General features: G+C 38.5%; 1 protein-coding gene across 1 annotated transcript in view; it reads right to left on the bottom strand.

The window, feature by feature from the left end:
* Positions 1-13,486, bottom strand: part of LOC108104198 (vesicular glutamate transporter 3) — a 64,742-nt gene extending 51,256 nt beyond the window's left edge. Inside the window, exons 1-2 of the mRNA XM_017210142.2 lie at positions 13,259-13,486; positions 12,127-13,197 (exon numbers count right to left, since the gene is read on the bottom strand). Coding sequence (XP_017065631.1) covers positions 12,127-13,197; positions 13,259-13,447 — 1,260 coding nt within the window. The 5' untranslated portion in view covers positions 13,448-13,486. The remainder of the gene's footprint in view (positions 1-12,126; positions 13,198-13,258) is intronic.
* Between the last annotated feature and the right edge of the window lie 257 nt (positions 13,487-13,743).

The raw sequence follows: 13,743 nt of genomic DNA, 5'->3' as shown, positions 1-13,743 counted from the left end.
TTTACTAAAATCAGCGTTGCTAGCAACGTATCTTGCCCGTTGTACCTCTTGAGGCAATTGCTGATAACTGACTCCTTAGTATTTGTTTCCTCCTGGAGTAAGTTATTATGGGCCGTGGAGCATCGTGTGCAAGTCCAATTTTTCTTGCATTCTTTAAAGATATGGGTGCCAAACATTTATAGCATAACGAGTTCTTAAACACAAATTCTTTGCGTTGTTTTTACTGTTTCTGCTTTGAATTTTTGGCATCTGTCAATTTCGTGCCCCTTCATTAGGCAAAAGCGGCATCTTTTATGGCTCGTTTTCTTCGCTTCTACATGGATGACACTTTTTTCCCCTGAATCTATTGAGTTGTAATATTGCTCAATAAATTCCAGCACATTATCCAACTCCTGAATTTCCCTGGGCTTATTCACATGTTGCTCGTAAAGTTGTAGGGCTTCTTGAGAAACTTTGCGCAGCAGTATCTGAGTGAATATGGCATCAGCTTTTTTGCCAATTTGGACTTATTCTTTGATTATTTAAATACACTCTGTTGCTGTATCCAGGAATTTACGGATACTGCCTTCATCATTGTTCTTCAGCAGTTCCATGTCCAAGAGTTGGTTGACGCGGTCAGCAATTATTTCGCGCATGTTTTTGTAGCGCTTGCATATTAGCTCCAATGCCTGGTTATATCTGGCTGGATCCATTTAGCAAATGTCCGACTACCATTTTGGCTTCTCCTTTTAGGCATGACTTTAGGTAATTCAGTTTCCTTGTGTCACTGATGTCTTTCCTGCTATTGATCACCTCGGAGAATAATTATTTATTAGGTCACTTCTTTTATGTGCTGCCTCGCCTTTTCGGCTCTTTTGTCCACGAGTTCCACCAAGATGTCTACTGGGCTCAGGCATTTATTTGATGTATCTTCTTTTGAGGCTCCTGCTTTTGATGTACTTGCCATGGCGAGATCGGCAGATTCGACCTTCATCAGAGACTCTTTTATATTTCTTGATAAATGCCATGGTGGTGTCGTATATTTTGTCATTAAATTACGCCAATTTTGGTCAGCATTGCGTGATTCGCAGTGAATATTGCTGCCGAATCATCTAAAGCTGATGGGTTTTCCTTTTTGGCTATCCCTTGCAAGATCTCCTGACGAACCACCACTTGCCCCTTCAGCAGTTCCATTGTTTTCTCGGATAGATTCTTGTTCGTGTTAATTTAAATTATTTTACTTTATTTGGCTTAACCCTATAGAGGTGTTTTTGGTTCGATCTTAGTATCATGCTCGCAACTTCTTGTGGTTAGCCAAAAAATGTAAAACAAATTTCACAAATTTCACAAATTTCACAAATTTCACAAATTTTTAAAATTTTCACTTTTTGCTTTCTGCTGTTTAAAGCCTCAGAAACGCTTCAATTGGTAAACTTGTAGGATTTTTTACTCGAAGGACCAAAATGTTTACACCATTACGTGGAGAACATTTACTGTAGCACTTGTCAGTGAATTCAGATCCAAACGCACTGACGATATTGGTTGTACTACGCCGTTTAGGAGGAGCGGCTCTCCTTTTATTCATTTCTAGACCTAAACTAATGCTGAATTTGTATATACTTATGTACTAGCGCTGTGTTTGTAAGACAACAGAGAGATAAGGCCATCTGTTCGGGATGATCCTAAAATAATTATGTGCTAACAGCGAGATAAGGCTATATCTTTGGGACGATCCTTAGTACACATGTGGGATGTAGTAATGTGATATCATTGCCACGATAGTGTAGATGCGCTATATTTTAGTTTAAGTAAAACCATTTACCTACCGAGATAAAAGCCTTTCCACAAAAAGCAAAAACCGTCTTTTGAGCATGCTGGGCGTAAGAGTGAGTCTTGCGTTATAACGGTAAAACCATAAGATGCGATGGCATCTCAAGATTATACCTACTTAATTTGAACTATCTAGCTCTAATAGTTCCTTCGCTATTAATACTGATCAAGAATATATATACTTTTATGATCGGAAACGCTTCCTTCTACCCGTTACATACTTTTCAACGAACCTAATATACCCATTTACTCTACGTATAACGGGTAAAATTAATACTATTCGAATGGAATGTAACATTATTAGTGGTTCATGTGTCGACAACACACTCCATCCCATGTTACACAAATTCGAAATTAATGTTCGATCTGGCTATAAAATGAATGTGACACAATATAATCTTACTTACTCGCCTATCAACAGTGATGTAATAAGCCAACTTCCCATACGGCAAACGGAGATTTGGTAAATTTACGTGGTGAAAACGTTTTGATTCGGATGCATGTTCGCATGATAGAATAATTATTTATGACAAAAGGCCTGGTTCATACACTCAACCAAGCATTAGCAATTGTAAAGCTATTGTAAACTTTAAAATTAATGAAAAATATACTGAAAGTAAACAATGAACGAAATTTTAAATGTTAGAGAAAAAATTCTCTAATTCTCCTGAAATCTTAGCGTTCATACGGACAGACCGATGGACAGACAGACAATATATATATAATTTATAGGGTCGGAAACGCTTCCTTCTGCCTATTCCATTCTTTTAAATCTCATTCTCGTACTCATTCATGAACGATACGTCAAATATTGTCCTTTAAACGGATTAGTACATCTATTTGTTTGATATTTTCAAAACGATTGAAGATAATAAAAACAATAATAATAAGTATATTTTTAAAGAAATTGGAATAGTATTCGAAAACATATCAAACTTTAATAATAGTGAAAACAGTTTTGCACAAATATGAAGATACCTTAAGGCAATACCTATTAGAAGCAAATTATCTGTAAGGGCATGGATTCAGAACCGCCATTTGATAAATGTCGAAGACATACAGTGTTTAGAGGAAGCAGATTGCCTTATTTTAAAGGTGGTGTTATTGCTCTAAACATTGCACACAACGTTCAATTTATTTAAAGAAGATTGAAATAAACAAAACGCGAATTCCGATAATTTTGAAGTTTTTCCACGAAAACTATTCAAATAAAAAAAGTAATTAACAGGTTTTTTCTATGGGGACATCACTTCTAATACCTTCCTTAAATAAGAACGTTCATAAATAAGGGTGCACCAAATCTGACTGTTTTATGTGAAATGGATAAAATAGTAGTATTATTAATAAGTAAAAGGAAATATATACATGCACAGGTGGTGGTGGAGCATGGCTCAATCGACTTCGCTATTGATCCTGATCAAGAATATATATACTTTATAGAGTCAGAAACGCTTCCTTCTATCTGTTACATACTTAGCAACGAGTCTAGTACACCCCTTTACTCTACGAGTAACGGGTATAAAAACTAGGCAGGTTGCTATGTTAAAAAATGTATATTACCCGTCTCAGGCACTGGGTAAATTTCCCAGTAGCAAACAAATTAATCCAAATCTTAAATTCCATTTGAAATGAAATTAAATTTGAAATTTTAAAATTAAAAAAAAATAAGTTTTCACTTCAGTCAGTTTAACTAGAAATAAAACAAAAACAAAGTTAACTTGGTTTGCCTTTATTTTGTGCGTGAGGATGGCACCATAGCCACTTGCACTTGCATCTGTATTCAGCTCTATGGGATATTGCGGTCGAAGATAATTCAAATCGGATCATGAGTTAGTACTGAGATAATCTACTGACGTATTTCTTTATGCTCTGATTTCCAATAAAAGCTACTATTTTTGGAAGTCAACTAATACAACGGTTTCATCTGTTCAGAGAACTTTGGGACAAATTTACGGAAGTACGACGCTAAACCTATAAATTGTCTCAGTTGTGAAACATTCTTTGGTTGAGATAGTCCAGCCAGAGCTTGTATTATAGAGCGGCAACACTTGGTTAGCCGAAGTCACAACACTTTGTTGTTATATCAATAATATGCATAGGGCATTGCCTTTGTCACTCAGCCCAATATGCCAAGTGCCCACATACATTTCAAGTGCAAACGTAATATGATATGCACTCTTAGCGTACCCCGCCTATAGCCGAGTCATCATGGTTCCCACACTGAGCGCTTATATACATATGTATGCATAACTCTAATCTACCTTAGTTTAAGAGAACTTAAGAATATTCATTGCCAAGGATCGCCAAGGAATGGGGTATACCGCATCGTATACTGCTCTATGATACAGATAGAAATGTCATGGACCATACGGTTACCTTGCAAAGACCCTCAAGGATCAGTACTGGGTCCACTATTGAGGAATGTAGTAGTTGGCTTTTCAGATGACAGTTCTTACACTGTAAGAAGCTGAGCACCTCGGAAACACATCAGAAGCCATTATAGAGAAGTGGCTCTCAACGGACGGTCTCGATATAGCACACCATTTAACGAAGACGGTCCTTAGTGGAGGCAGCCACCATCCAAGCAGGAGGCCTATCCATAAAATCTGCTAGAGCAATCGGATACTTGGGAGTTATGATGGACACCAGAGCAGCTCCCTAAAGCTCCCTTAAAGTGAGAAATCAGATAATGTGAAACGTTAAGCATCAGGGGTTCAGGCTACTTTTGCAATCCGTGTCTAAGGCACGGCGCTGTAGTCGGCGCATATGTGGGCGAACGCAACCAATGCCGAATCTTACAGAAAGGGTCTAGAATCAACGTACATACTCTGAGTACTCTGTTTATGCTGCCCTTGCCATCTCTGGTATGCTAACAGCGACGGAAGAGCGAATTTTTTCCGACGAAGTGTTCTAGAGTTGCTTCGCGACCTAGCCGCTCTTCTTGTTTCATTTTCTATTTTTATTGTTCCATCCCCCTAACCCAATCTCAAAATTTACATACATACATAAGCAAATAAACTAATTATTTAAAACAAATGTATACAAAGTACATTGGTATCGGTTCTACATGTAGTGGTAAGTATCATACACATCATTGCCCTCATTTTTCCACACACAAAGGGTAATTAATAGAGAAATTGTAAAAGAGTTTTGAGAATGCTAATGTTTTCTGATTCCAAGGGTGAAAGATTGGGTTTCGGGGGTGCGCGAACCGTCTAGTAATGACAAACTATCTACTGCAACTGAGTTGCTTGTAAGTTATTAAAACAGGTGCCTCAAATATAATAATTTCTGGACTGAAAGGTCGTTGCGTCGTAGTCGAGTTCAGTGTGAGACCATGGTTAGGTTTCAAGATTAATGTTTCGGATGATCGTTGAGTTTTTTTTTTTGGTAGGTCGCTTTAAACCTCGATATCTCCGTTAAAGGCGTTTGCATTTCCCCAAATCTGAGTGCCGTATGCCCATATTGTCTTAGGAATGGAGCTGCATAGCAGGACCTTGTAGTCTATGCGCTAGAGATCTGGGATTTATGATCCAGTGGATACCATAACATTTATAACATTGTTTAAGGTTATCGGAGATGCCCTCTGTCTGTTCAGAGTGAACATTATGTGGTTGGACTATTCTTCGTGGATTTTAACACGCCAGTCAGATAGCCACCTCTAGATTATCAATAGGTGATTTGCCTGTTGCTCCGTAAAACAAGTACTGCATTTGGAGCGGCCCAGCCAGCGAACGTTTAAAGTAGTTAAACACTCGTTTGTGGGATGTCACCTATTTAGAGTACAAAGAGTTGCTTTGCATCTCACCAAAAATGCTCTTTTGTATAGTTAGGATTCAAGTAGTTTATCCGTATACTCTGGCAGTAGTGTTTTGATTTAATGCATAAGGCCATCTAGCCAGTCTCTGGCGAACGCTTGGGAGACGTCGAGGAATTTCGCATTGCAGTATTCAAAATTTTCAAATGCGGTACCAGGCGGTATTTTAGCTGTTATCAAAGTAACCTGCTCGATTGTACTATGACATTTGCGAAAGCCAATGCTGCAAGTGCTGCTTTTCCTACAGTATTTATAATTGAGGCGATTGATTCGCTCAGGGGGCTTAGATTAGGATGGGCTTGCCACACAGGAAATCTGGCGCTTGTCGGTGACTACTTTTCTATATACTTCCGCTGTGAGTACGCTACGCAGTCGTCTGTTCTCTAGAATGAGCTGTTCGATCAGAAGGTTACTTGAGTATGGACTTAACGATTCATATGTCCTCTTTAGTGTTGAAATTTTTACTGCTGCGATAACAATTGATTCCACAACGATGGAGCTGTCGATGTCTTCCGCGAAGTTAAGCTGTGGGCCCAGGTGTGTACTCACATATTTCTTGTACGTTAGCTTTTCCATTGTTTGCGACGTTAGCCTATGATGGTAGTTCATGATTTCTGGGCTATGGAGAAGCTAGTGCAGGGGTGGTCAGATGAGAGGTCCGGAAGCGATCTGGCAATTATTATATTGAGTGGAATATTTTTGGTCACACCAAAGTCGATTAAATCAGGCTGTAATCTAGGGCCAGTAGGTTAGGATATCCGGTGATACGAAAACAAGAGACAAAGAATTTAGCCATTCACTGCGCGCCTATACAGCTGTTTGAGATCTTAATAGTAGATCGGGTTCGACTGGTGGCTGTAAATCGGAGTGAGCTCTCCATAATTTGTTGCAATTGCGAGAAAGTTTTTTATGATGGCGCGATGATCTTTGTTTATTTCTTATTTAAAAGGTTCTTAAAATGTTCTACTTTTTTACACAGATCGACAAGTACGGTAAAGTAGTTTTCCATTGTGGGTTCTGTTAGAGGAAATGCCTGAAGCATGTTTCGCATGTTTTTCTTTTTACCTTATTGTGGGATGAGCTTTCGATTTGCTTGTGCACATGTTAATAAGAGAACTCTAGCAGAGTTGAATCTGCAGGTCTCCCACGCAGTACTCTTTGGAAGTTATTTCCGCTGATAAACTTTTAATGTTAAAGAACATTTTGATATGACATAACAGGTATATAGCTCTATCGATACTGGTTTGATAGCTTGTATCAATGAATAACCCTAAAATAAGTGCCGTCAATATTTTGTTTGTCGGATTCGGAAACAACAACAGAGTAAAACAATTTTGATCTTTTGAAGAAAAAGATTGAAATTGATGTCGATGTTTTTCTAGAATGTTTCTTAGTTGTATCATAGGAATTTTTTGATGTTGAAGTTGTTTTATTTTGTTTTATTTGCAGAATTTTGTACTAACGATTAAATGAATAAATAAATCGCAACAGCATAAAATTACAAGTCTTGAAAACACTGAAAACGAATAAAGTCTAATCATGAAAATCAACGTTGAGATTGCAGAAAGTGTAAGCATTAACATTGTCGAGAATCCTTATAATCAAGCAAAAAACGAGATTAACGACCTGATTAAGAACTGCAAGTCAGTTAAGACGAAATTTACAAACGGTCAGTTGCGTATCGTTTTAGACGCGACACCCCTGTACATTCACGTCTGCGTAGTGCATTATATTATTTACAATCAAATCGAGTAGTGGCTAAGGATGTAATCGACGAGAACTCTGAGTCTGAGTTCAACAGTCCGGTCGTCCTAGTAATAAAACGCGACTATTCAGCGGCTATGCATTAATTACAAAAGGAAGGAAAGTTTTCTAGGTACGAGTCATAGTTAGGGGAGTTAGATGATGTGCATTAATGTATGCCACCTGTTTCGAGATATGTTATACAAAATATAATTATGCAAAAAAATCGGTGCCGTGAGAGGCCGAGAGATTTTTTCTATTATTTTTTTTAGCAGCGCTGCGACTTTGTGGTGTCAGCGATAGAGAACGAAATGAAATGGGCCAAGCCGAGCGGTCGGCGACTCGCGAGCGCTTATCTCGGCTTGTCCTATAAATAAACATGATAATTCAGCATACAGTGATGCTGAACAATTGTAAGCCTTAATTCTCGTATTAGCGAGATGACTTCCCCCGTTGGAAGAACCATACTTTCAAGCGAATTGGTTTCCAGGGGATAGTTAGCTAATTTCCTTGTTGCCCACTTCCACAATCCGGAACGGATTGACAGCAGCTTAAGCCTTCAAAGTGCGGAGAACGAGGAGGGATGAAATTCCACTTGATTTCCATCGACGTAAGGGAACTCCAGATCTCGCTGTGTTGAGGATCGCTAAGGAACAGCTAAAGCAGCTCAATAAGCTCGTTCTTAGCTCCCACAAAATTGGTTGCGTTGTCCGACCAAATGGTTTGAGGCTTTCCCCTCAGACTTATGAATCTTTTCAGAGCTGCAACAAACCATTGTGTTGAAAGATCCTCGACGACTTGCAAATGCGTAGCCTTAGTGGCGAAACAAACAAAGATGGCTACGTAGCATTTTATAGGAGGCCTGTTTCCTCGGACTGTGAATAGAGACCGCAAAAGTCCACTGCAGCGATGACAAATGGGCGGTTCGGCTGAACCCGATTCTCTGGGAGTGGTACCATGATGTGCTCTACTAGTTTGGGCCTTAATTTAAAGCACTTAATGCACTTGTTGATGACAGCAGATACCGGTTTTCGCCCTCCAATAGGCCAGAATCTCTGCCGTAGAGCGGCTAGCAAGCTCTGCGCCCCTGCATGTAAGAACTTGCGATGAAAATGATCAATGATGACTGAGGATAGGTAATGAAGGAAGGATCATTGGGAGCTTGTCATCGAAGCTTGGCATCGTCCGCCGGCGCGCATGATACCTCCTTCATCCAGAAACGGGTTTAAAGAAAGAAGCTTGCTCTTGGTTGAAAAGCTGAAGAGTAAACTATCCGATAGGGTATCCTAAGCTAATTTAGCCTCGAGTGCCTTAAAACGATGGTGGGAAGGTTTTGGTTGAAATAGCTGCTCGCATATATCATTTTCCTTCGACATGATTGTTGTAGTATCAGAGCCACTTCTCTTTAATGTGTCAGAAATTGACTCAGGCTCAGACTGAGTCAAGAACCCTTCTTGAATCGAGGTAACTGAAGATGAACGCGTAGAGGCTCCTACATTTGCACACCCTGATCGAGATTTTCCGGTATTTTCCACTCAGATAAGTTAAGGTCCAACTGTGGGTGATAATCGGTGATTGACCGAGTAACGGCAAGGGACGTGCTGTACTCGGCATCAGCGGATTGCGCGAAAATGTTGACCGACTTATCCGATGCTAAAGAGGACTCGCCGAGGACTTGCCCAGGTGGTGGTATGGGCAAGGCTACAGAAACTAAAGATGAGCTATTCGGCGGCATTTCAGGACCAGGCTGAGGAAGGGTTGCAATAGGATTCGATTGCATATGCATAAGAGTATGGTAATTCTAGTGGCAGTTCCTACAGTTGTCAGATGTGCATTGCCGTAAGCCGTGTCCCTTCCGTAGGCAATTTAAACAAAGTTACAACCTTTTTGCTTCGTTGTAGCGCTGAGTTGAAGGCAATCATAAAAGTTGTGGGAAATTCATCAAATAATGCTCCCTTGCCTCACATAGTACACACGATGGCAATGTCGAAGCCGAAGCAATAAGTGCGGTGCGATGATTTCTACTAGCTACATTTCCCACCTGTTTGCTAGGTGTGTGCTCTACCATAGCGCATTCCAAGTTATCCATAATGCGGCACCGAAGATCTTAAAATGTGGAAAATTTGTCCCAATTCGGCAGCTCATTTGCAGGCAACCCCTCTTCCCATGTTCTGATGGTCCAGCTTTGGAGAAATGAGATGGATCAAAACACCGTCAAGAATTTCCTGCGTAGTTGCCATAGTACTAAGGTCGCGCAAAAGTGAATTGCCTTGTCGCTCAATTACCGCAAACCACTTGCTGATCCCTTCTCCACACCTGGTAGCTTGAATAATGTCAAAGTCGGAATTCATCCTCTCGACTAACTCTAACCCCACCTGCAATTCGCTGTCATCGAATTTTTCCAACTGTTCATCACTCAAGAATGAACTTAATGCCGCAAGTTGACGCGCCACGGAGTTTGACTTTGCCCGATAAAATTCTTCGTTATCTGGGGCACGTTGCACAATCTCTCTTTTATTTGCTTTCGAAATTTCGAATTATTTTCGGAAAGGGTATACAACAGTTACTACGCGAACTTTTCGATGCACTCGACTAACGGCGACGAAAGCGAGAATAGAAGTAGCGGGTAGAACGGAACTGAAAAACAAAAAACCTCCGCTTAGCAACCGAAATTGTGTAACACTCGGCGTTATGCAAAGTTTTCGAAATGTAAAGCAGGCGATGCTGACTGCAGCTTTGGTTTGTAGGTATAAGCGAATACCATACAAGCGATGCGAATTGAGTTTATTGACCTTTACACCGAATTGTGTGTTTCTTAACTTTCACACGCGTTCACGATCACGTCGGGGTCACCAAATGTTTTGAGGGGCATTAATTTATGCAACCTGTTTCTAGATATGTTTTACAACATATAATTATGCAAAAAAAATGCGGTGCCGTAAAGGGTGCGAAAGAAAAGACCGAGACATTCTTTCTATTAATTATTTTAGCAGCGCTGCGACTGCGTGTTGATAGCGATAGAAAACGATATGTAATGGACCAAGCCGAGCGATCGGAGACTCGCGAGCGCTTATCTCGGCTTGTCTTATAGATAAACGAGATAATTCAGCATACAGTGATGTAATTCTAACCCTTAATTCTGATATTAGCTAGATGACAGACAGAGTGTTTAAATATAGTACAGATTCATATAATAACATATACTACTTTATAAGATCAAGTTACCTAGATTCCAAGTTATCTACGTTTTAAAATTGAAAACTATATTGGGTTTTCTAAAGATTAATATTAAATTGCCTGGAAATCAGCAACGCAAACAAATTCCTCAGGCAACCAAAGTTACTGTAAATTGACGGTAAAAAAGTGAGTTCTTAGATTTTTCTTAGCTCTGGGCTCACGATAAAATCATGTATGATAAGATCTGGTAATGCATTTTAATTGTTGGAGCCCAATTTAGCAATTTTAGAGCGGTGAAAGAGCAAGGTTGAAAGTTTATTTAACATCTGTATTGTTTGGATATCGGCTATCTCTATCGACTCCTCTTGTGGTTCCGCATGAGCACCTATTATTTTGTATATTGCCAGAAAAAGAAGTTTAAGAATTACGATCTCATATTTTTATAGCCGTTACTAGTAGAGTGAAAGGCTATACTAGATTGGTTTAAAAGTATGTAAGAGATAGAAGGAAGCGTTTCCGACCCTATAAAGTATATATATTCTTGATCAGGATCTATAGAAAAGTCGATTGAGCCATGTCCGGTTGCCCGTTTGTCCATCTGTCCGTCCGTATGCACGCTGAGATCTCAGAAAAACGATTCTTGAGGTCCATAAGCAGCTTATTTTAGAATCCTCCACACCCACTCCAACACCCATAAATCACAAAAAATCGCTCAAATATGAGGAACTATTAGAGCCAGCAAGATGAAATTATGTATGTATAATCTTGAGATGCCAGCGCATCTTGTGATGGTATTGTCCGGCCACACCCACTCTTACGCCGACCAAGCTCGAAAGATGTGTTTCGCATTTTGTATCTCGGTAACTATAGGTGATAAAAAGTGCCGATTAAGCATATAGGTTTTTATGATGCCCCGAAACTGCGGCGTCCATAATATTATAATGATATAAGTTTTCTGACAATAGGTGGCGCTTAGTAAATTTATACTAGCAAAATACATTTTTTTAAATTGTGTAAAACAGTAACTGGTATATTATAGTTACGGCACTCGACTACAGCTATTCTTCTTGTTTTTAATTTTGCACACATCGTAGTCAATTTGTACCGTTCAGTCTTCTTAATTATACTATATTATACTACTACTTTACAAGACAGGAAAAAACCATAAAATAAAGATATCAGAAAAATAGAAACTATGTTGGATAACTCAAGAAATTGCAACGTTCTATCTCTTATAGTTCCTGAAATAAATAATCTTATAAAATAAGGACAATTGTACGCGGTTTGTGGGCGTAAAGTAGGCGCCGACGGATGGTGAAGAACTCAGGATTTTTACTAATTCCTCTTTTATGGATGAAGAGTAAGCGTGTACATATATACATATAAGACGAGAATAATCGAGTTTTTGGATATTATTTCGTACTTCCATAGATTGGCCAATACACCATTTTTTTAATTTGGCTCTTCAACGAAGGCGTATTTTAATGTTTGAAACGCATTTATTAAAATATGTAGCGCCAATAAACTTTATTAATAAAATAAATAATATAATAATAAAACAATAAAATTCTATACTTTACCTCTCGAGTGACAATAAATCCAGCAGTCAAAGGCGAAATAAAGGACGCAGACATATGAATTGTTTGACAAAATGCCAAAACGGCAGCCGAATGTCCATAATTTGGGGCTAAGTCAATTATATTAGCCATTGCTCCTGCATAAGATGCAGTTATAAATATGACTGCTATAAACCACACTGTTAACAAAATGTTTACATTATCTATATAACCGATACAATACAATAAAAGCCCTGGAATTATTTGGGATATAGCTGTAAATAATTTCCTTACATTAGTAAGACTTAAAACTTTAAATAATACCAATTTATCTGCAATATAACAAAAAACCACTGATGAAATATATGAGCAAATAAATGGCATTCCAGTTATAAAACCATTTGTTTCAAAATTAAACTTCAAAACATTCCCCATAAATGTTGGTCCATTGACAATAAAAATATAGTGAACATATATTCTACCAAACGTTGTTATAGCAATGGCCCAAGCTGGCAATGATTTAAATATTTTTAACCAAGGTACTTTAATTTTATCTGAATTGTTTACTCCTTTTTTCACATTAATTTCTATATAATTGAGCTCTTTTTCAGATATTCGAGGGTGTTCACGAGGTGTATTAAAAGCAAGTAAATACCAAAATATACACCAAACCATCCCTACGGTTCCGGTTGTATAGAAAACAAATGGCCAGTCAAGTTCTGATAAAATAAAACCACACAACGGGTATGTTAATCCTATACCAATGCTAAAACCTTGAAAACTTGACATAAAACGTGAGCGTTCTGTAAGTGGTATCCAATAGCCAACTATTGCATACATGGCAGGCCACGTCAGGCCAGAAGCAAATCCCTGTATAGACCGTAACACAATTACAGCTATGTAATGCAAGTGTGCTGCTAACGGCATCAGAATACTACAAAGAGCTGTTGCGAACTGTGACCATCCAAATACACATTTAGTTCCAAACAGTTCTGTGGCAACCCCTCCAACTACCTGGGATAACACGTAGCACCAATAAAAGGAACTTATAATTACAGATTTTACAATAGTTATTTGTTCCTCATTGCTACTACTCTGAAAACATTATAAAAAAAATTATTTAATGTTTATAGCTTTAAAATGATTGAAATATTACCAAAATTCTTTGAGATCCGTTAAGAGATTGGTGTTGCGTTGAATTGTTACTTGAAGTCATAGCTACCAAAGCGAAATTCATATCGTTGCGCATCATAAAAGAGACCAGAAAACCAGACCAAGAAAGGAAATAAAGCACTAAGCGAGCCGGAATTCTTTCTGTAACCAAAAATAAAAAAATAATGAACATTGGTTTAATATTTTTGTAATTATTTTTAACAATTTCATAAAAATCCAGTTAATAAAGCTCCATTTTATGGCTCATACTTAAGGATGTTTACGTCACTGTTCATGTCAGGCCTGATAACCAAAATTTCTTAATAAATAGCGAAATAATGTAATGTAATGTGGTATTCAAAAAAATACCACATTCACATACCGAGATTTAAGAGTTTTTGGGTTTCCGTAATTTGTGGGCGTTAAACAGGTGTGAAATGAGATACGGAAAATGGAGAGATGGTGAAAAAATAAAACGCATTTGGGGCA

Source organism: Drosophila eugracilis, unplaced genomic scaffold, assembly GCF_018153835.1.
Source record: "Drosophila eugracilis isolate 14026-0451.02 unplaced genomic scaffold, ASM1815383v1 contig_1778, whole genome shotgun sequence".
In the NCBI taxonomy this organism is placed as follows: Eukaryota; Metazoa; Arthropoda; class Insecta; order Diptera; family Drosophilidae; genus Drosophila; species Drosophila eugracilis.
The sequence above is the reverse complement of the archived record's forward strand: the minus strand, read 5'-3'. Positions and strand labels throughout refer to the sequence as shown.